The sequence below is a fragment of the Lipotes vexillifer genome, unplaced genomic scaffold, assembly GCF_000442215.2.
Source record: "Lipotes vexillifer unplaced genomic scaffold, Lipotes_vexillifer_v1.1 scaffold331, whole genome shotgun sequence".
Classification (NCBI taxonomy): Eukaryota; Metazoa; Chordata; class Mammalia; order Artiodactyla; family Lipotidae; genus Lipotes; species Lipotes vexillifer.
In genome coordinates, this window is record NW_006774049.1 from 1,865,351 (window position 1) to 1,886,907 (window position 21,557).

Sequence of the window (21,557 nt, forward strand, 5' to 3'; positions counted from 1 at the left end):
CGCGTCCGGAGCCTGTGCTCCACAGTGGGAGAGGCCACAACAGTGAGAGGCCCGCAAAAAAAAAAAAAAAAAAAAAAAAAAAAAGAAAGAATTAACTAACATGGACTCTACGTGCAAAATAAGGTTGGAGGTAAGAAAAACAATCTCAAATTTTTCCTTTTGTGTTTTCTATTTTTAAATTTATTTTATAAATGAGATGATACAATGTAACTTAAGCCTTTAATTAATACAGTAGGCTGACAATGACAAATTTCATTCATATATAGGTTATGATCTACATTCTTTCCTACCTGGAAACAACCTAATAGGCTATTCTACCCCAAGTTCAGACAATCATTTAGGGTTGTTAATGAACTCTGACTGGAAAGATATGAGACAAAACATGCCTATTGGAAATCAGTTTTCCTTTGAAGTCATAAAGGCAAAGCTCTTAAATACTATCTCATAAGAACTATTGGGGGGGAGTGTCACTGTTTGTTTTGCCACTCCAACCTACGATTTGCATTATTACTGTTCATCCTGGCAGAGTTCCTGTGTTGGCAATATGCTCTAGAAGACCAAAGACTGAAAAGATGTGGTATGTGTCCCACACGTCTCTTCCCCTGGCACCCACAGCAGACATCTCTGATGCATCAAGACAAATATCAGGAACTTCGCTGGTGGTTCAGTGGTTACGAGTCCACCTGCCAATGCATGGGATACGGGTTTGATCCCTGGTCCGGGAAGATCCCACATGCCGTGGAGCAATTAAGCCCGTGTACCACAACTACTGAGCCCATGCGCCGCAACTACTGAAGCCCGCGAACCTAGAGCCTGTGCTCTGCGACAAGAGAAGCCACCGCAATGAGAAACCCATGCACCACAAGGAAGAATAGCCCTTGCTCACTGCAACTAGAGAAAAGCCTGTGTGCAGCAACGAAGACCCAACACAGACAAAAAAAAAAAAAAGACATATCAGTGAGGTTGAATATAGCCTCAGAATTCTTCACAAACAACACTTGAGAAAGTGAGTTGAAATCTATTTGCCCTCTCTGCTCTAGACAGAAACTTGTTTTATTCAGAAATCACAGGCTCCCTAGGTTTTACTGGTATGCATTTGTAATGTAAGTATAATACTTCCTATGTAATGGAGAAAAGATTTTATAATACAAGGTGTGCTATCTCAGATTTCAGGATGTGATATAAAGGTGTATCAACACAAAGGAATTATAAGCCAGGTGCGAGTAACTTTTAAAAACCAATGAGTAGTCGGCTTCAAGATGGCGGAAGAGTAAGACGTGGAGATCACCTTGCTCCCCACAAATACATCAGAAATTCTACATGTGGAACAACTCCTACAGAACACCTACTGAACACGAGCAGAAGACCTCAGACCTCCCAAAAGGCAAGAAACTCCCCACGTACCTGGGTAGGGCAAAAGAAAACAGAATAAACAAAGACAAAAGAATAGGGACGGGACCTGCACCAGTGGGAGGGAGCAGTGAAGGAGGAAAGGTTTCCACACACTAGAAGCCCCTTTGCGGGCGGAGACTGCGGTGGCGGAGCGGGGAAGCTTCGGAGCCATGGAGGAGAGCGCAGCCACAGGGGTGCGGAGGGCAAAGCGGAGAGATTCCCGCACAGAGGATCGGCGCCGACCGGCACTCATCAGCCCAAGAGGCTCGTCTGCTTACCCGCCGGGACGGGCAGGGCTGTGAGCTGAGGCTCGGGCTTCAGTCGGAGCGCAGGGAGAGGACTGGGGTTGGCGGCGTGAACACAGCCTAAAGGGGGCTAGTGCGCCACAGCTAGCCGGGAGGGAGTCCGGGAAAATGTCTGGAGCTGCTGAAGAGGCAAGAGACTTTTTCTTCCCTCTTTGTTTTCTGGTGCGCGAGGAGAGGGGATTAAGAGTGCTGCTTAAAGGAGCTCCAGAGACGGGCGCGAGCCACGGCTAACAGCTCAAACCCCAGAGACGGGCATGAGACGCTAAGGCTGCTGCTGCCGCCACCAAGAAGCCTATGTGCGAGCACAGGTCACTGTCCACACCCCCCTTCCGGGAGCCTGTGCAGCCGGCCACTGCCAGGGTCCTGTGATCCCGGGACGACTGCCCTGGGAGAACACACAGCGTGCCTCAGGCTGGTGTAACGTCATGTTGGCCTCTGCTGCCGCAGGCTCGCCCCGCATCCTCACCCCTCCTTCACTGCGGCCTGAGTGAGCCAGAGCCCCCGAATCAGCTGCTCCTTTAACCCCGTCCTGTCTGAGTGAAGAACAGATGCCCTCAGGTGACGTACAGGCAGAGATGGGGCCAAATCCAAAGCTGAACCCCGGGAGCTGTGCAAACAAAGAAGAGAAAGGGAAATTTCTCCCAGCAGCCTCAGAAGCAGTGGATTAAAGCTCCACAATCAACGTGATGTACCCTGCATCTGTGGAATACCTGAATAGACAATGAATCATCCAAAATTGAGGAGGTGGACTTTGGGAGCAATGAGATATATATATATATTTTTCCCCTTTTTCTCTTTTTGTGAGTGTGTATGTGTATGGTTCTGTGTTTGATTTTGTCTGTATAGCTTTGTTTTATCATTTGTCCCAGGGTTCTGTCTTTCCATTTTTTTGTTTGTTTGTTTGTTTCTCTTTTTTTAGTATAGTTTTTATCACTTGTTATAATTGGTGGATTTGTTTTTTGGTTTGGTTGCTCTCTTCTTTCTTTCTTTTTTCTTTTATTAAAAATTAAAAAAAATATTTTAATAACTTTGTTTTATTTTATTTTACTTTATTTTGTTTTATCTTCTCCTTTCTTTCTTTTCTCGCTTTTATTCTGAGCCGTGTGGAGGACAGGCTCTTGGTGCTCCAGCCAGGCGTCAGGGCTGTGCCTCTGACGTGGGAGAGCCAAGTTCAGCACATTGGTCCAGAGGAGACCTCCCAGCTCCAAGTAATATCAAATGGCAAAAATCTCCCAGAGATCTCCATCTCAATGCCAAGGTCCAGCTCCACTCAACGACCAGCAAGCTACAGTGCTGGACACTCTATGCCAAACAACTAGCAAGACAGGAACACAACCCCATCCATTAGCGGAGAGGCTGCCTAAAATCATAATAAGGCCCAGACCTCCCAAAACACATCACCAGATGTGAACCTGCCTACCAGAAAGACAAGATCCAGCCTCATTCACCAGAACACAGGCACTAGTCCCCTCCACCAGGAAGCCTACACAACCCACTGAACCAACCATAGCCACTGGGGGCAGACAATAAAAAACAAGGGGACCTACGAACCTGCAGCCTACAAAAAGGAGACCCCAAACACAGTAAGTTAAGAAAATGAGAATACAGAGAAACACACAGCAGATGAAGGAGCAGGGTAAAAACCCACCAGACCTAACAAATGAAGAGGAAATAGGCCGTCTACCTGAAAAAGATTTCAGAATAATGACAGTAAAAATGATCCAAAATCTTGGAAATAGAATGGAGAAAATACAAGAAACATTTAATAAGGACCTAGAAGAACTAAAGAGCAAACAAGCACATGATCAACACAATAAATGAAATTAAAAATTCTCTAGAAGGGATCAATAGCAGAATAACTGAGGCAGAAGAATGGATAAGTGACCTGGAAGATAAAATAGTCGAAATAACTACTGCAGAGCAGAACAAAGAAAAAAGAATGAAAAGAACTGAGAACAGTCTCAGAGACCTCTGGGACAACATTAAACGCACCAACATTCAAATTATAGGGGTTCCATAAGAAGAAGAGAAAAAGAAAGGGACTGAGAAAATATTTGAAGAGATTATAGTTGAAAACTTCTCTAATACGGGAAAGGAAATAGTTAATCAAGTCCAGGAAGCACAGAGAGTCCCATACAGGATAAATCCAAGGAGAAACACACCAAGACACATATTAATCAAACTGCCAAAAATTAAATACAAAGAAAAAATATTAAAAGCAGCAAAGGAAAAACAACAAATAACACACAAGGGAATCCCCATAAGGTTAACGTTAACAGTTTCAGCAGAAACTCTGCAAGCCAGAAGGGACTGGCAGGACATATTTAAAGTGAGGAAGGAGAAAAACCTACAACCAAGATTACTCTACCCAGCAAGGATCTCATTCAGATTTGATGGAGAAATTAAAACCTTTACAGACAAGCAAAAGCTGAGAGAGTTCAGCACCACCAAACCAGCTTTACAACAAATGCTAAAGGAACTTCTCTAGACAGGAAACACAAGAGAAGGAAAAGACCTACAATAACAAACCCAAAACAATTAAGAAAATGGTAATAGGAACATACATATTGATAATTACCTTAAATGTAAATGGATTAAATGCTCCAACCGAAAGACATAGACTGGCTGAATGGATAAAAAAACAAGACCCATATATATACTGTCTACAAGAGACCCACTTCAGACCTAGGGAGACATACAGACTGAAAGTGAGGGGATGGAAAAAAGATATTCCATGCAAATGGAAATCAAAAGAAAGCTGGAGTAGCAATTCTCATATCAGACAAAATAGACTTTAAAATAAAGACTATTAGAAGAGACAAAGAAGGACACTACATAATGATCGAGGGATCAATCCAAGAAGAAGATATAATAATTGTAAATATTTATGCACCCAACATAGGAGCACCTCAATACATAAGGCAAATACTAACAACCATAAAAGGGGAAACCAACAGTAACACAATTATAGTAGGGGACTTTAACATCCCACTTTCACCAATGGACAGATCATCCAAAATGAAAATAAATAAGGAAACAAGCTTTAAATGATACATTAATCAAGATTAACTTAATTGATATTTATAGGACATTCCATCCAAAAGCAACAGAATACACTTTCTTCTCAAGTGCTCATGGATCATTCTCCAGGATAGATCATATCTTGAGTCACAAATCAAGCCTTGGTAAATTTAAGAAAATTGAAATCGTATCAAGTATCTTTTCTGACCACAACGCTATGAGACTAGATATCAATTACAGGAAAAAATAATAACCTAGAGATAACTGAAGAAATCAAAGAGGAAATCAAAAAATACCTAGAAACAAATGACAATGAAAACACGATGACCCAAATCCTATGGGATACAGCAAAAGCAGTTCTAAGAGGGAAGTTTATAGCAATACAATCCTACCTTAAGAAACAAGAAACAACTCAAACAACCTAATCTTACACCTAAAGTAATTAGAGAAAGAAGAACAAAAAAACCCCAAAGTTAGTAGAAGGAAAGAAATCATAAAGATCAGATCAGAAATAAATGAAAAAGAAATGAAGGAAACAATAGCAAAGATCAATAAAAATAAAAGCTGGTTCTTTGAGAAAATAAACAAAATTGATAAACCATTAGCCAGAGTCATCAAGAAAAAAAGGGAGAAGACTCAAATAAATAGAATTAGAAATGAAAAAGGAGAAGTAACCACTGACACTACAGAAATATAAAGGAACATGAGAGATTACTACAAGTAACTGTATGCCAATAAAATGGACAACCTGGTAGAAATGGACAAATTCTTAGAAATGCACAACCTTCTAAGAATGAACCAGGAAGAAATAGAAAATATGAACAGACCAATCACAAGCACTGAAATTGAAACTGTGATTAAAAATCTTCCAACAAACAAAAGCCCAGGACCAGATGGCTTCACAGGCAAATTCTATCAAACATTTAGAGAAGAGCTAACACCTATCCTTCTCAAACTCTTCCAAAACATTGCAGAGGCAGGTACACTCCCAAACTCATTCTACGAGGCCACCATCACCCTGATACCAAAACCAGATGTCACAAAGAGAGAAAACTAGAGGCCAATATCACTGATGAACATAGATGCAAAAATCCTCAACAAAATATTAGCAAACAGAATCCAACAGCACATTAAAAGGATCACACACCATGATCAAGTGGGGTTTATCCTAGGAATGCAAGGATTCTTCAATATACACAAATCAATCAATGTGATACACCATATTAACAAATTGAAGGAGAAAAACCATATTATCATCTCAATAGATGCAGAGAAAGCTTTCGGCAAAATTCAACACGGATTTATGATTAAAAACCCTCCAGAAAGTAGACATAGAGGGAACTTTCCTCAACCTAATAACGGTCATATATGACAAACCCACAGCCAACATCGTCCTCAGTGGTGAAAAACTGAAACCATTTCCACTAAGATCAGGAACAGGACAAGGTTGCCCACTCTCACCACTTTTATTCAACATAGTTTTGGAATTTTTAGCCAGAGCAATCAGAGAAGAAAAAGAAATAAAAGGAATCCAAATTGGAAAAGAAGAAGTAAAGCTGTCACTGTTAGCAGATGTCATGATACTATACATAGAGAATCCTCAAGATGTTACCGGAAAACTACTAGAGCTAATCAATGAATTTGGTAAAGTAGCAGGATACAAAATTAATGCACAGAAATCTACCGCATTCCTATACACTAATGTTGAAAAATCTGCAAGTGAAATTAAGAAAACACTCCCATTTACCATTGCAACAAAAGAATAAAATATCTAGGAATAAACCTACCTAAGGAGACAAAAGACCTGTATGCAGAAAATTATAAGATACTGATGAAAGAAATTAAAGATGATACAAATAGATGAAGAGATATACCATGTTCTTGGATTGGGAGAATCAACATTGTGAAAATGACTATATTACCCAAAGCAATCTACAGATTCGATGCAATCCCTATCAAACTACCACTGGCATTTTTCACAGAACTCGAACAAAAAATTTTACAATATGTATGGAAACACAAAAGACCCTGAATAGCCAAAGCAATCTTGAGAAAGAAAAACGGAGCTGGAGGAATCAGGTTCCGGGACTTCAGACTATACTACAAAGCGACAGTAATCAAGACAGTGTGCTACTGGCACAAAAATGGAAATATAGATCAATGGAACAGGATAGAAAGCCCAGAGATAAACCCATGCACATATGGTCACCTTATCTTTGATAAAGGAGGCAAGAATATACAGTGGAGAAAAGACAGCCTCTTCAATAAGTGGTGCTGGGAAAACTGGACAGCTACATGTAAAAGAATGAAATTGGAACACTCCCTAACACCATACACAAAAATAAACTCAAAATGGATTAAAGACCTAAATCTAAGGCCAGACACTATCAAACTCTTAGAAGAAAACATAGGCAGAACACTCTATGACATAAATCACAGCAAGATCCTTATTGACCCACCTCCTAGAGAAATGGAAATAAAAACAAAAATAAACAAATGGGACCTAATGAAACTTAGAAGCTTTTGCACAGCAAAGGAATCCATAAACAAGATGAAAAGACAACCCCAGAATGGGAGAAAATATTTGCAAATGAAGCAACTGACAAAGGATTAATGTCCAAAATTTACAAGCAGCTCATGCAGCTTAATGTCAAAAAAAACAAACAGCCCAATCCAAAAATGGGCAGAAGACCTAAATAGACATTTCTCCAAAGAAGATATACAGACTGCCAACAAACACATCAAATAATGCTCAACGTCTTTAATCATTAGAGAAATGCAAATCAAAACTACAATGAGATATCATCTCACACTGGTCAGAATGGCCATCATCAAAAAATCTACAAACAATAAATGCTGGAGAGGGTGTGGAGAAAAGGGAACCCTCTTGCACTGTTGGTGGGAATGTAAATTGATACAGCCACTATGGAGAACAGTATGGAGGTTCCTTAAAAAACTACAAATAGAACTACCATATGACCCAGCAATCCCACTACTGGGCATATATCCTGAGAAAACCATAATTCAAAAGCAGTCATGTACCAAAATATTCATTGCAGCTCTATTTACAATAGCCAGTACGTGGAAGCAACCTAAGTGTCCATCAACAGATGAATGGATAAAGAAGATGTGGCACATATGTACAATGGAATATTACACAGCCATAAAAAGAAAAGTATTTGAGTTATTTGTATTGAGGTGGATGGACCTAGAGTGTGTCATACAGAGGGAAGTAATTCAGAAAGGGCAAAACAAATACTGTATGCTAACACATATATATGGAAACTAAAAAAAAAAGGTCATGAAGAACCTAGTGGCAAGACGGGAATAAAGACACAGACCTACTAGAGAATGGACTTGAGGATATGGGGAATGGGAAGGGTAAGCTGGGACAAAGTGAGAGAGTGGCATGGACATATATACACTACGAAATGTAAAATAGCTAGTGGGACGCAGCCGCGTAGCACAGGGAGATCAGCTCGGTGCTTTGTGACCACCTAGAGGGGTGGGATAGGGAGGGTGGGAGGGAGGGAGACACAAGAGGGAAGAGATATGGGGACATATATATGTATATGTATAACTGATTCACTTTTTTATATAGCAGAAACTAACACACCATTGTAAAGCAATTATACTCCAATAAAGATGTTTAAAAAAACAAACAAAATAAAAAAATAATGAGTATACCTACTTGAAAAATCACCAGCAGTCCAATATGTTTGAAGCAAGTATATGATATTGAGATTTTTGTATCATTTATAGAGATGTATATTATATATTATATATTATTATATATATAATAATTTAATTATTGATTAATATATATAGTACATTGTGAAAAAGCCTTGTCATAGTCATCCTCTAAGATAACTCCCAGTGGTCTTTACCTTCTGGCATGTACACTCTTGTATAGTTGCCTCCTACACTGCACCAGGGTGCTCTGTGTGACCAGTAGCATATGGCAGAAGGTATGTCAATCACTTCTGAGACTGGTTATAAAAGACACTGCAGGTTTTATATTGGTGTTTCTCTTGCTTTCACTTTTTCTCTTGTCCCTTGCTGTGGGGGAAGCCAGCTGCCATGTTTGTGCAGCCCTATGGCCCTATGGATGGAGAAAGGTCCACTCATGGTGAGCAACTGAAGCCTCACATGTGAGCCTGGAGCAAATATTCCAGCCCCATTAAACTACTCTTCAATTCCCAGACCTGGCTAAGAGCTTGATTGCAAATTTATGAGAAACCCACACTGAGAGAGAGTCAGAATGATCCAGCAAAACCACATCCAGGTTCTTGACCCTCTGCAACTTGGGTAAGAAAATAAATGTTTATTGTTTAAGGCTGCAAAATTTGGGGGAAATTTATTAAGCAGCAATAGAGAATTAATACATGAAATCATGGCCAGTGATCACAGTGAATCTGAAACCTTCAATAGAAAAAAAGAGTTCAACGAAAGCAATGTAGCAGTTATGTCTAGTTTGTAATATTAAGTTCATTTTTACTATCAAACGTAACTCATAATAATTCTGCTAAAGTGGAATCATATCAAAAGACTATTATAAATCTGTAATAGTATATAACTGCAAAGGGAAGATAGGAAGTTGGGTGGTAAAATGGTCAGGTTTATCAGATAATTTCATTACAGTGCTATCAAGATAACTGGCATTTTGTCATTGAATTTAAGAACGCTGCAACTCTCTCTCTAAGGAGAAAATAAGAAAGTTTTCCCTTGAACGCACCGGTATTTATATAGCAAGTGAGTAAGCCCTGCCTATCTGCATACACATATTGGTGTATACACATACACATATATAGACGTATACGTTTGTTATTTCTATGAAACACTGGCTCTAGCAATGCCAATATTTTGATTATATTTGTTTACATGAGATAAAATGCTTTCTTCTCTTGTGTCAGAAGGTAAGTAGATGACTACAAAGTATTAATGGGTGTGCAATGGACATGTGGGTGGATAGGAATATTCAATGAAGACCATCTTTGTCCAGGCATTCTTGGGACAGCACTGACAGTTATTCCTTTGCCCGAGGCTTGGCTTCCATCAGATTTAACAATTCAGTTTCCGGGAAGACAGTGACAGGTGTCAATCTCAGGGTAGAGATTATACGTACACAGACCAGCATCTCCTCCAATGTTCTGGAAGGGTGATCTCAGTCACTGTTCTTTTTAAGCAAAGGTGACAGAGGCAATGAACTGAGTTCATTACTTGTTATTTCTTGCCTCCAAAGTACCATTCACATGGTAAATGAACTACTCCTACCCAAAAGCTAACATAGGCTAGCCAGGCTCAAAATTTTGGTTGGGGTAGTGAGAGGATGAAAAAACAAAAATCTAAATAGTTCCAAGAAAGACATATAGTGGATGCTTGCTTATGCAGACATTACTTATTTGGCATCCTATCTGAACACAGCTAAGAGCTGAGAAGAAACCCTCATCAAAATGTTAGGAGGGGGCTTCCCTGGTGGCGCAGTGGTTGAGGGTCTGCCTGCCGATGCAGGGGACGCGGGTTCGTGCCCCGGTCCGGGAAGATCCCACATGCCGTGGAGCGGCTGGTCCCGTGAGCCATGGCCGCTAGGCCTGTGCGTCCGGAGCCTGTGCTCCGCAACGGGAGAGGCCACAACAGTGAGAGGCCCGCGGTTATTTGTAGTGAGGTGGATGGATCCAGAGACTGTCATACAGAGTGAAGTAAGTCAGATAGAGAAAAATAAATACCGTATGCTAACACATATACAAAAAAAAAAAAAAAAAAAAAAAAAAAAAAAAAATGTTAGGAGGAAGTGAAGAGGCCTAACCTTGGCTGAAAGTGTCTACTTTGGGTCAGGTGTTATGATAGGCTCTTTACATACATAAGCTCATTCATTCTGGGCAGGAACTCTATGAAGGGCTAATATTCTTTCCATTCTATATGTAGAAATTAAAGCCCAGAGAGGTTTAGTAAACATGCCAAGGTTATTCAGCTATTCTGTGGAGACACCAGCATTGGAACCTACCTTTCCCCAAATCCAAAGCCCATGCTCTTCTTTTCCTTATACCAGATGGCCTTCCTGGAATCAAATCCACCTGCACCAGAACTTATGCACTTGACTCACATATAAACACTTGTAGATGCACACTCCAGGACTATTTACAAGCAATTCAAATTAGTCTGATTATTTGGCATCCTATCTTCCTCAAATAAGCTCCTGGGGAAGATGGTGAAGTGTGTAGAGGGTCGAAAAGGAGAATGGAGATGAGGAGATGGCCAGGCATGTTGAGATCGGGGAGAGATGACTGCTGTGTCTCTATTGTAGCTTATACAGCTTAACATCACCCTGTAGAACTCACTGTATTATGTATAAGATTGCTGTTTATAATGATTTTGTTCAGGGGCCTCAGTAGAAGAAGGCAGGAAAGCACACAATACTTGTAAAATAAGACTTCCATTAAGAATAGTTAAACTAAAATAAATGTTGGCGCTTGAATGGGGTTAATGACTAGCAAAAAAGCCAACTCAGGTTTCCCTGGTGGCACAGTGGTTGCGAGTCTGCCTGCCGATGCAGGGGACACGGGTTCGTGCCCCAGTCCGGGAAGATTCCACATGCCGCGGAGCGGCTGGGCCCATGAGCCATGGCCGCTGAGCCTGCATGTCCGGAGCCTGTGCTCCGCAATGGGAGAGGCCAAAACAGTGAGAGGCCCACGTACCGCAAAAAAAAAAAAAAAAAAAAGCCAACTCATGGTAAGTAGTCCATTCCTCCATGAGACAAGATAAAGAAAACACTGGTATATTGTTAGATTTTCTTATCTTTACTGTTTGACCTTTCTAGTCTCCAGGAGATAACTACTTGTGCTTAGAACTAAGTTTCTATTCTGCTATTTAAAAATGAATAAAGTACAGAATTCTAACAAAATCATGATCAGTTTAAAATATCTTTCTCGTCTATGTAAACATGCTACGTTAAAATAAGAAGATGGAGATGGTGCAGCATGGGTGTGTGTTTTGGGCGGATGGCTTTGGACTCAGACAACCCTGGAACTGTATCTTGACTCTGAAATTTTACTACTGCCTGACCTGGACGAGTTTAGCCTCTTCTCCACAGAGTTTCTCCAACTGTAATGGTGAGACAAGGATGCCCACCACTGTCCTTTAACAAATCTATCTTACCTCTTTTCCGCTTTCCTTAGGAGTCAAGATTAAGGTCAAGGAAGATAATTCCCTAAAGAGTGTACATTATTTTCTATGACTGGAGTGGATTATACAAATGTGGTGCCGCTTTCCATTCCTTCTACAGAGACTGAGTTAGATCTCAGGGCAGTCAAAGGGCTTGCTACTACTTGTCTTCTCTCTTCTCCTAGGATGCTGTTCTCCCTTATAGTAGGAGCCCAGCCCAAGGCTAATGTTCCAGTCAGCAAAAGACAGTGGCTTAAACCACTGGGTACCAGGCAATGGGACATGCTCCCTCTCTGACTCACACTCACGTCTCTTTCTCCCTCTTTTTCCTTGGTAGCTGGTGATGGTGCCCTTATCCATTCCTTTCCTCACAGGGCACTGGTTAGGCTCTGACACAGCTTTGGGTTAGGATACTGACAGATGGCTAAGGCTAAGCCTTGGTGAAAGAGCTCCCCACAGGGTCCAGACTCATTTACTGACATTTTTCAAAGGCCTCTGACTTCAGAACCCTGGTTTACAATGAATGCTAGTTTGCCTTCCTTTGATGGGGCATTTCTTTTGGGGACCTTCTAGGAGACAGGCATGGCTTAGGGCAGGATGCAGCTCACCACCATCATAATATCGTCCTATTAAGAGCTGAGCGATGCCCACTTTCTACAGTGTTAAGAAGATTAGACAATACAATGCATAGAAAAATACACCTAACACATGCCTGGCTGTTGAGCATCACCGCCCCCCCACCCCCATCCCCACATCTCTCCCCTTATCCATTACAAAGTGAACATAAGAAAGAAACCCAGTGCAAATTTGGATGTGGTTTTTCATTTTCTTGTCACCCCTACAGTACAGTGATTCAAATCTCTCAGGAACTAAACATAGTTAATACAGCATACTGAAGTGAAACTTTCCTTCCAGAAGAGTTATGATTTGGGAAGTGAATAGTATGGCGCTAAATGTAATCTGTTCATGGAATTCCTGGGTCCTTTGCTCCAAAAGTCCCTTTCTCCTTCATGTATTATAAACTACACCTTTGCTTTATTAATTACTTTTTGCTAGAGACCACAAGAAAAAAAAATCAAGGAAATTCTTTGCCAGGTTTACCCCTAGATTTTCCTTAAATCTTTTCAAAATATGAAGCTTCTGAATTTTCAATGTCTTTAATGGTCATACGATTTTTCCTGTTCTTTTTTCCACCATGATGTTTTCTCCATGTTGTAAATTAATGATGACTATTTTATTAGGTATCTACTGTGTTCAAAATTTTATGCTAGGTGCTTAACATTTAACAACTCTATAAAGTAGGTACAATTCCCCTTATTTTTTTATTTATTTATTTTTTTTGCTGTACGCGGGCTTCTCACTGTTGTGGCCTCTTCCGTAGGCTCCGGATGCACAGGCTCAGCGGCCATGGCTCACGGGCCCAGCCGCTCCACGGCATGTGGGATCTTCCCGGACTGAGGAACGAACCTGTGTCCCCTGCATCGGCAGGCAGACTCTCAACCACTGCGCCACCAGGGAAGCCCTTCCCCTTATTTTTTGATGAGAAAACTGAGATGAAGAGAGATGTAGGAACCTGTGTAAAGTCACAGAACTTGAGAATCCAAAATGTGGATATTGCTTTGAAAAATACTTGCACATTTGAAAGAACAGCAAGGACACATCTCTCTTTTCCTCCCCAAATGCATACCAAGTATCATTTGCTAAAAAAGGGTCATATAAGGAAGTCTCTAGGGATTTTAAGAGGGTGTTGGGAATCCCCCTTGTGTTCTCATAACTCCAACTCTGACATGAAAAGAGCTACCCAGAACATAGTGGAAGTATACCAGATTGCTGTGTCCAGAGTAAAATTAACCAGTCCAGCAGATAGAAAATGTATTTCTGTTGAGGCTTTCAAAGAGAGGTCTCTATCAGTCTAGTACACTAGAGAGAATCCTGGTGTCAGAAGACTTGGATTCCCTTCTGGCTTGGTGATTTAGTTAGCTGTGGATTTTTTGGCAACTACTCTAGGCTCTTATTTTTTTCATCTATAAATGAAGGATGTTCTGAGACTCCATTGAGATGAGGTTTGTTCATATACTGTCTCATTTATCTACTCAGTTATATATTGTATGTTTTTCCTCACTATTAAGTAAATTCCTTGATATCAGAGAATATATAGAATATATATAGTCTATATATCTCACTACTGTATCTCCAAGGTATGGAATACTGCCTGGTGCACAGCAAATGCTCAAAAAATATTTGCAGGGCTTCCCTGGTGGCGCAGTGCTTGAGAGTCCGCATGCCGATGCAGGAGACACGGATTCATGCCCCGGTCTGGGAAGATTCCACATGCTGTGGAGCGGCTAGGCCCGTGAGCCATGGCTGCTAAGCCTGCACGTCCAGAGCCTGTGATCCGCAACGGGAGAGGCCACAACCGTGAGAGGCCCGTGTACCGCAAAAAAAAAAAAAATTGTAGAATGAATGAACTGTGTACACTGCAAAGCATGAAAAAATGTTGATTATTATTACTATTATTGTTAATAAGTTTTAAGACAAGACCTTTTCATTAGATATTAACTTTGCATAAATATTAATACTTTTAGCCAAAAGTGAATTGAGGCAGCCAACATTTAGGTTCAAATGACAATCCTGTTCCAATTTTTTGATGTTTCCCTTGAAATAATTATTAGGTTTTTTTTTTTCTAAATGATATCTGATATTAGCATTTAAATCACATGAAATGAAAATGGTGAAGTTTCACTTCTTGTTACTAATTTTTGTAACCTCCAAGAGGGTTTCTTGGTATTACTGATTATTCTGCAACTTCCAGGTTCTCTCCAGATGTGAAGAAAATTGCTTACTTGGTTGAGATGCTTGTACTTACTTGATGAAGTACTTGATTCCATCTGCTGTGTAAGCTTCCTCCCACCCGTAAGGTAGACCTTGAGTGAAAGGAAACCAAAAATACATTTAATAAGATGATAAAGATAACTTTATTTCCTGGACACAAATTTCCCACAGCTTTACAATTATTTGAGTACATTTCTTGTACAAAATAATTGTCTAGAAAGGAGGAATTAAAACAATTTAGATGAGCTTTCATACTCAGCATCTTAGAACACAATAAATATGTCTTGAACAGTTAACAATCTGCTTTAGTTGCAATAAATGGATCGTGACTTGACATTTACATGTGGTGAGCTTTTTTTTTTTTTTTTTCGGTAAGCGGGCCTCTCACTGCTGTGGCCTCTGCCATTGCGGAGCATAGGCTCCGGACGCGCAGGCTCAGCGACCATGGCTCACGGGCCCAGCCGCTCTGAGGCATGTGGGATCCTCCCGACCGGGGCATGAACTCGCGTCCCCTGCATCGGCAGGCCGACCCCCAACCACTGTGCCACCAGGGAAGCCCGGTGAGCATTTTTGTCAGCAGGATTCAAGCAAAAATTTTTGGTGCAGGGGATGGTTTTTGCCTGGAGGCAGAAGGCTGGACAAAATGGCCTCCGCTTGTCTATTCGGGCTCAAAGTTTCTTTAATCGGCTCCCTTTACATTCTTTCACTCAGCTCCACAGGGAATCGACATATGAGTACCAGATCAGCAAGCGGTTTGAAAGTAGCTCTTGAACAAGACAAAATTCCTTATGAAGTCTAAAAGTTTAGCAAAGTGATTTACAATGGATTGTAGTATTTTATTTTGTTACTTAAGAATTTTGTGCACTAAATGTTAATGGCCAAGCAATTTGCTAAACTCAGCTTCCATTTCAGTAATGGGATTGAGAATAATTAGTTAGCTATAAAGAGATGCAGACTGAAGTAAGCAAGCAATCATTTGGCCATATTTCTATAAATAAGTACATTTTTGTCCTCATCATACCAACAGAACAGGCCCAGGTTGAGGCAGCCCATTCTCTTATATTCCAATTATGGTTGGTACTCCTTTAGAACACAAGGGTTTCCTTCCCTTGGCTCCACCCCTGAATACTGTTAAGCAGGGGTCCCCAACCCCCAGGCCACGGACCAGTATTGGTCTTCGGTTTGTTAGGAATGGGTCACACAGCAGGTGAGCAGCGGGAGAGTGAGCGAAGCTGTGGAGCTGTCTTCCAGGAAACCGGTGCCGAAAAGGTTGGGGACTGGACTTCCTTGGTGGCGCAGTGGTTAAAGAATCCGCCTGCCAATGCAGGGGACACGAGTTTGAGCCCTGGTCCGGGAAGATCCCGCATGCTGCGCAGCAATGCCTACTGAACCTGTGTTCTAGAGCTGATGCTCCACAGCCGGTGCTCCACAACAAAAGAAGCCACCGCAATGAGAAGCCCTCGCACCGCAACAAAGAGTAGCCCCCCGCTCTCTGTAACTAGAGAAAAGCCCGCGCACAGCAACAAAAACCCAATGCAGCCAAAAATAATAAGTACATAAATAAATTTTTTTAAAAAAAGGTTGGGGACTGCTGCTGTTAAGGATTGTAATTGACCTCTTGGATCAGTCTTTGGTATTGACTTATCAAGCCTCCTTTGATGAGTATAAGATACATTAACACATCAAAGAACAGACTCCTGGTGCAGGTAGCCTACTTCTTTAGAAAGTAACTGAGCTGTAACAACAAACCATTTCCCCAAGTCTCAGCAAGGGGCAGAGCAAAAATGCAGGAACAGCAACTATGAACAAAATAAAACCTTTCTCTACCATCATTCACTTCATATTCTCTGAGAATAGCTCTAATGATGTTATTTTTATAAGAAAAACAAAACAAGCTTTACTTTATATTTACCTCCAGTCTTTTAACACAGTTGTACAAAATAAGAGCCTGGCCCAAAATTCTGTAACTACTTCCTTTGTGGATTAACACAGGCCACCTAGGAGTTTCTTTTCTCCCTTAATGAATAAATGTTCCTATTTTAAGCACAAAATAAGCATATCTGGGAACTCAGCATAAGCAAATGACTGGCTTCTTAAAAGCCCCTGAAGTGACACTATATATACCTCTGATAGTAACCATGGCCAGCACACGCTCAGCCAGACAGGCCATGATCAACTGCTGCTGCAGTTCACGTAGATTTATTGTCTTTACACTTTCTACACCTTTGTTACAGATCACTTCATTTTTCACTGACAAGCCCCTCACCTGAAGGGAAGAATCTGATGACTGTACACAAAACCCCTGCTTTTATGACAAAAAGGTTCAGAAATGCCAGGAATGATGATCAATAGGGCAAAGACACGCTAAAAGTAGAAAGTCATTCTAATGTGACTAAGATTTTTGTTTAAATGACTTGTCTCTTCAGTGCAATTATAGCCATACTTCTAATTTATTAATTCACAGGTCTTTTTTTTTAATGAGGAGAAAATAATATGTATACTTTAAAGACAGTATCTTTTAATCTATAGGATCATTTGAGAATTGAGATTGACATTGGGATACCGCATCGCCATGCTATCAAAATAGAGTTCCTGCCCTGATTATTTTCTTACAATTAGTAAACAAGGACTATAACTTCACAACGGTCTTATTAAAGGTACCAATTCATATCCATATAAGTCAAAATGGTTATTCAATGACTGTAGCCATCAAGATATTCCTGTTTATTGAATAATATTTTAGGATAAATTCTTTGTTCTGAAAAAATAGCGCTTCTTTTTAGAAGACTGAGTGGTTTCTTGTTCTCCATGCAGTTAATATAGTCTGTAAAAAACAGACTGGGGACTCAGTTGATAGTGACTATCTTTCAGTGATAGTTCAGTAATAGAAAACACAATCACTGTCCAATTAATTATAAGTTAAAAACCACAATATATTGATACACCAAATAACCTACTTTATAGAAAAAGGGCACTTTTGATTTCAACAAGCTTATATAACTATGATGGACGCAATTGTCCTTTAGTAAAGATTTTCATCCCTTCACAATAAGTGATTTGGGTAAAATTACAACATACTATCTAAATACTTTTCAATAATCGTTATAGTCCCAAGGCATTAAAAGTTTTCTACATTCTCCACATCTTTATACTTGCAAATATATAATGCTTCTATTTTTCCTTTTCATATTTGCTTTAAAACTGTTATGACAACTATTGTTTCTGATTGGAAGTATTTGTTTATGAACCCTCACATAACATTCTTTCCATCAGAGATCATTTGTTTCAAAGTACTCTTCATGAGTATTTTGCCAAAGTAGGAGTCTCCTGCATATTCAGCTTAGAACACTGGCTGTCACCTAACACTCCACATATCCAAAACCAAACTCATCACATGTCCATACAAAATAGTTTCCCTTCTATTTTCCCAGTCTATTTATGTAGGAAAGTTCTCTTTGTCATATTTGGCCCTTTCATTAAATATTTATTGATCATTTTTTTTAGTGATTATTTTTCTGTGTTTAGCATTTTACCTGGTGTTCAATACATAATGATTAACAAATTAACATGTACCTTGGTCTTATGAAACATTAAAAAGTAATCATAAATAAAGACACCATTAAAAGTAGGAATAAGTACTAGGAAAGAAAAGTATTGAATACTATGAAAGAGTAACTCATAGCACAGACAAAGGTTAAACTCCTTAATACATAAGTAACTCCTACAAATCAGTAAGAGAAAGGAAATGACAAATAGGAGTCTGTGAAACATGTGGAACATTCAGGACATAAATGTACTTAAACATATGAAAATAGGCTTAATTTCACTCTTAACAAGAGAAATACAAATTAAACTAGTATGAGAGGCTGTGTTCATCATGTTAGCAAAGAGTAAAAAATAGTTTAATAAGACACTGTGTTGAGGGTATGAAGAGGCAGTCATTCTCATACTGATGGGAGTATACATATGATAACATATGTATGGGGAGAAACTTTTCAAGATCTACCTAAAATTTTAAATGCTAATAACAACAGTTCACATTAATGGAGTGGCCATGTGCTAGACATTGCACTACACATGTACCAACTCTCTTAGGCCTCACAACAATTTTACGAGGTACTATTATTATCCCCATTTTACAAATGAGGAAACAGGTATGGAGAGGTTCCATCACTTGCCCAAGGTTACACAGCTGGCAGGCAGTACAGCCAAGACTCTTAACCACTACCCTGAACTGGCTCCATGGACCATTTAATCCAGCAAGTCTTCCAGGAATTTATCTTATAGATAACCTTTATGTACAAGATTATTAATTGTAAAAGTAAAAGATTGAAAATAATCTAAATAACCACCAATGGGGACTGATTAAAGACTATATATCAGATAACGGGATATTGTCCAGCTGTGAGAAAGAATGAGGAAGTACTTTATGTAGTGTGGATAAAGGGATGTAGGAGGAAGGAAGGATCTCTGAATTGCTGGAGTTATCCAGGTACAGACGTGGGCAAGAACACTAGGTTGAGTGAACAGCAAGTGCAAAGGCTCTGGGATGGGGAAGAGCTTGGCATGTTTGAGGAACTGAGAAATCATTGTTCCCGGAGAGTAGTGAGTGAGTTAGGAGGGGACTGATACAAGAGTGAGCCGGAGAGACAGGCAAATGTGACTGTGCAGGGTTTTGCAGGCCATGTTAAAATTGTTTGAAAGTTTCTTAACAGGAAAGCTGGAGATATGCTACTGTTTAAGACGAAGAAAGCTGCAAGAGAATGTTGCTCCCACCATATGTGCGGAAAGCTGCACAACCTAAAAAAAATTTTAAAAATTTTGTTTAGTTCCTCAGAGACTGAGTTCCTCACCTGAGCTGACCCTCAGGTGAACTGAATTCCAAAGGGTGACAAGCCCCTCTGAGGGAAGATGGGGCACGTGAACTCTTTCTCTCTTGGCAGAGCACAGGAAGAAGTCTTGCCATAAAAGTGGGTAGGAAGAAAATATCTAAAACTGTAATAAATTTGTAAAGCCTGCTTATGGGCTAGCATGATAGTTTGGTGTCCCCGGGAGCCCTAGACACAAGGAGAGCCTGCTCTCCCTGAACAGCTCTTTGCTTATGAGAAAGACAAGGGGTAGGCAGGAGACCTGAGAGAGCCCCTGGGTAGTGTGGGCACATGCAGGACCTGCAAAGGTTCGAGGGTGGAGCAGAAGTATCATCCATGACCTGGACCCTCCTCTGATAAGTAATAGCCGGCTGCAGTTCGGGGAGGAACAAGGGACGCCCCCACACGTGGACAGGAATCTGAGTGACAGAAGGCAAGTCATCTGTTCCTGGGGGAGGGGCAAGAAACTGTCACACCCCCAGTCCCTCCCAGACTCCACGAAAACCTCATTTGTCCTGGTGGGGTGAGGTGGGTAGAGAACCTGATGTCTTTACCCTGCACTGACACTAAGTCATGGAGGGGTGAGGGCAGGAAACCTTTCAAATCCAGAATCCTGCACTGATGTGACGCAGAGTTTGACTTCCACAAGGAGCGGGGCAGGAAACCCACTTGAGCACTTAGTAGGAGGTAGGGTTGTTTGCCACTAAGCAGGGACAGGAAGGCTGGGAAAGTCCTACCTCTGGGACTTGGGCATGGGGCCTGTCTGAAACCCAAAGACCAGAGTAGGAAAGCCAAGAGTCTCTCCACACCCCCCCACTCCCCACATGCACCACTCACCTGACACTGAGCTGCCTACTCTGGGAGATGGCAAGAGAGCAGACAGTAAATGTCCACTGTGATGCAGGTGTGTGGAGCCTGCTGCCTGCTGAGGATGGGGCAGGCATACTGAGAACCCCTACCCCCAGCACCCCAGACCTCACATGAGCACAGGAGAACAGCAGACAAGCACTAGAGGAATTTGAAGTCTGTGGTAAACTCAACAGAATCCTAGAAACAAAATGCAAATCCAGCTTGCCTACAAATGAGAGTGAATAACCACCCTCCCCCCCAAACACACACTAAAGGCCTGACAGAGAAGAGACAGACCCATTTCTGGGTTTAAATAACATTTACCCCAGTCTCTACAGTTCTGTACCTCCAAATACTGACAATCACGATTATGAGACACAGAAAAGCAAGAGAAAAAGATCCATTGCCAAAAGATAAAACCACCAACAGAACCAGATCCAGAGAAAATATTGAGCTTTAAAATTATTATAATTACACATTAAGAGATCTAGTGGAATCTAGTGAACTATGGTTGTGTGACTGCAGTGATGCTCGTTACTTGGGTATATCACGCAGAAGGTAATGACTGAGCTTGTTGAGGCCTAGGGTCTTGTTAAACAGCGGGAGGGAAGGAGAGAGTGCCAAGTGAGCTGAGGGAATGTGTGAGAGTGATTGGAATAATGGACCCCAGACTTTAAGCTGAATAAGAAGACAAGTAAAAATAATAGTGGAGGCTGAAGGATAGAGAAAATAGGAGATCTTATTGAGGAAAATAAACCATGTAGTGAGATGGAAAGGTGGGAGGTTTGAGAGTGAGAGTCAGGAGTCTGAACCACTGTCTGTGGTGCCAAGGTTTGTGGTGGAATTGGAAGACCATGGTAAAGTGGGGAAAAATGGGCATTGGACAAAAAGAACTGAAAAGTAAAGGTGGTGGACTCACATGGATGATAGCAGGAGCTGGGATGGGGAGAAACACTGGAGAATGAGAATTCCAAGAATACAATAGAGAAAGACAACACCATCAGTCTCAGAGGGCTCAAATAACAAAACTTATCTGAAAAACATTTTATAGTGTAGTTGTTATGAAAACTCAAACACATTTAACTTTTAGCATTTGATATCTTGAGAAAAAGAGAAAAGAGAGGGAAAG

General features: G+C 40.8%; 1 protein-coding gene across 1 annotated transcript in view; it reads right to left on the bottom strand.

Annotated features, from left to right (window-relative positions):
• Positions 1-21,557, bottom strand: part of STXBP4 (syntaxin binding protein 4) — a 171,887-nt gene that overhangs the window by 10,093 nt on the left and 140,237 nt on the right. Inside the window, exon 15 of the mRNA XM_007448640.1 lies at positions 14,746-14,803. Within this exon, the coding sequence (XP_007448702.1) occupies positions 14,746-14,803 (58 nt within the window). The remainder of the gene's footprint in view (positions 1-14,745; positions 14,804-21,557) is intronic.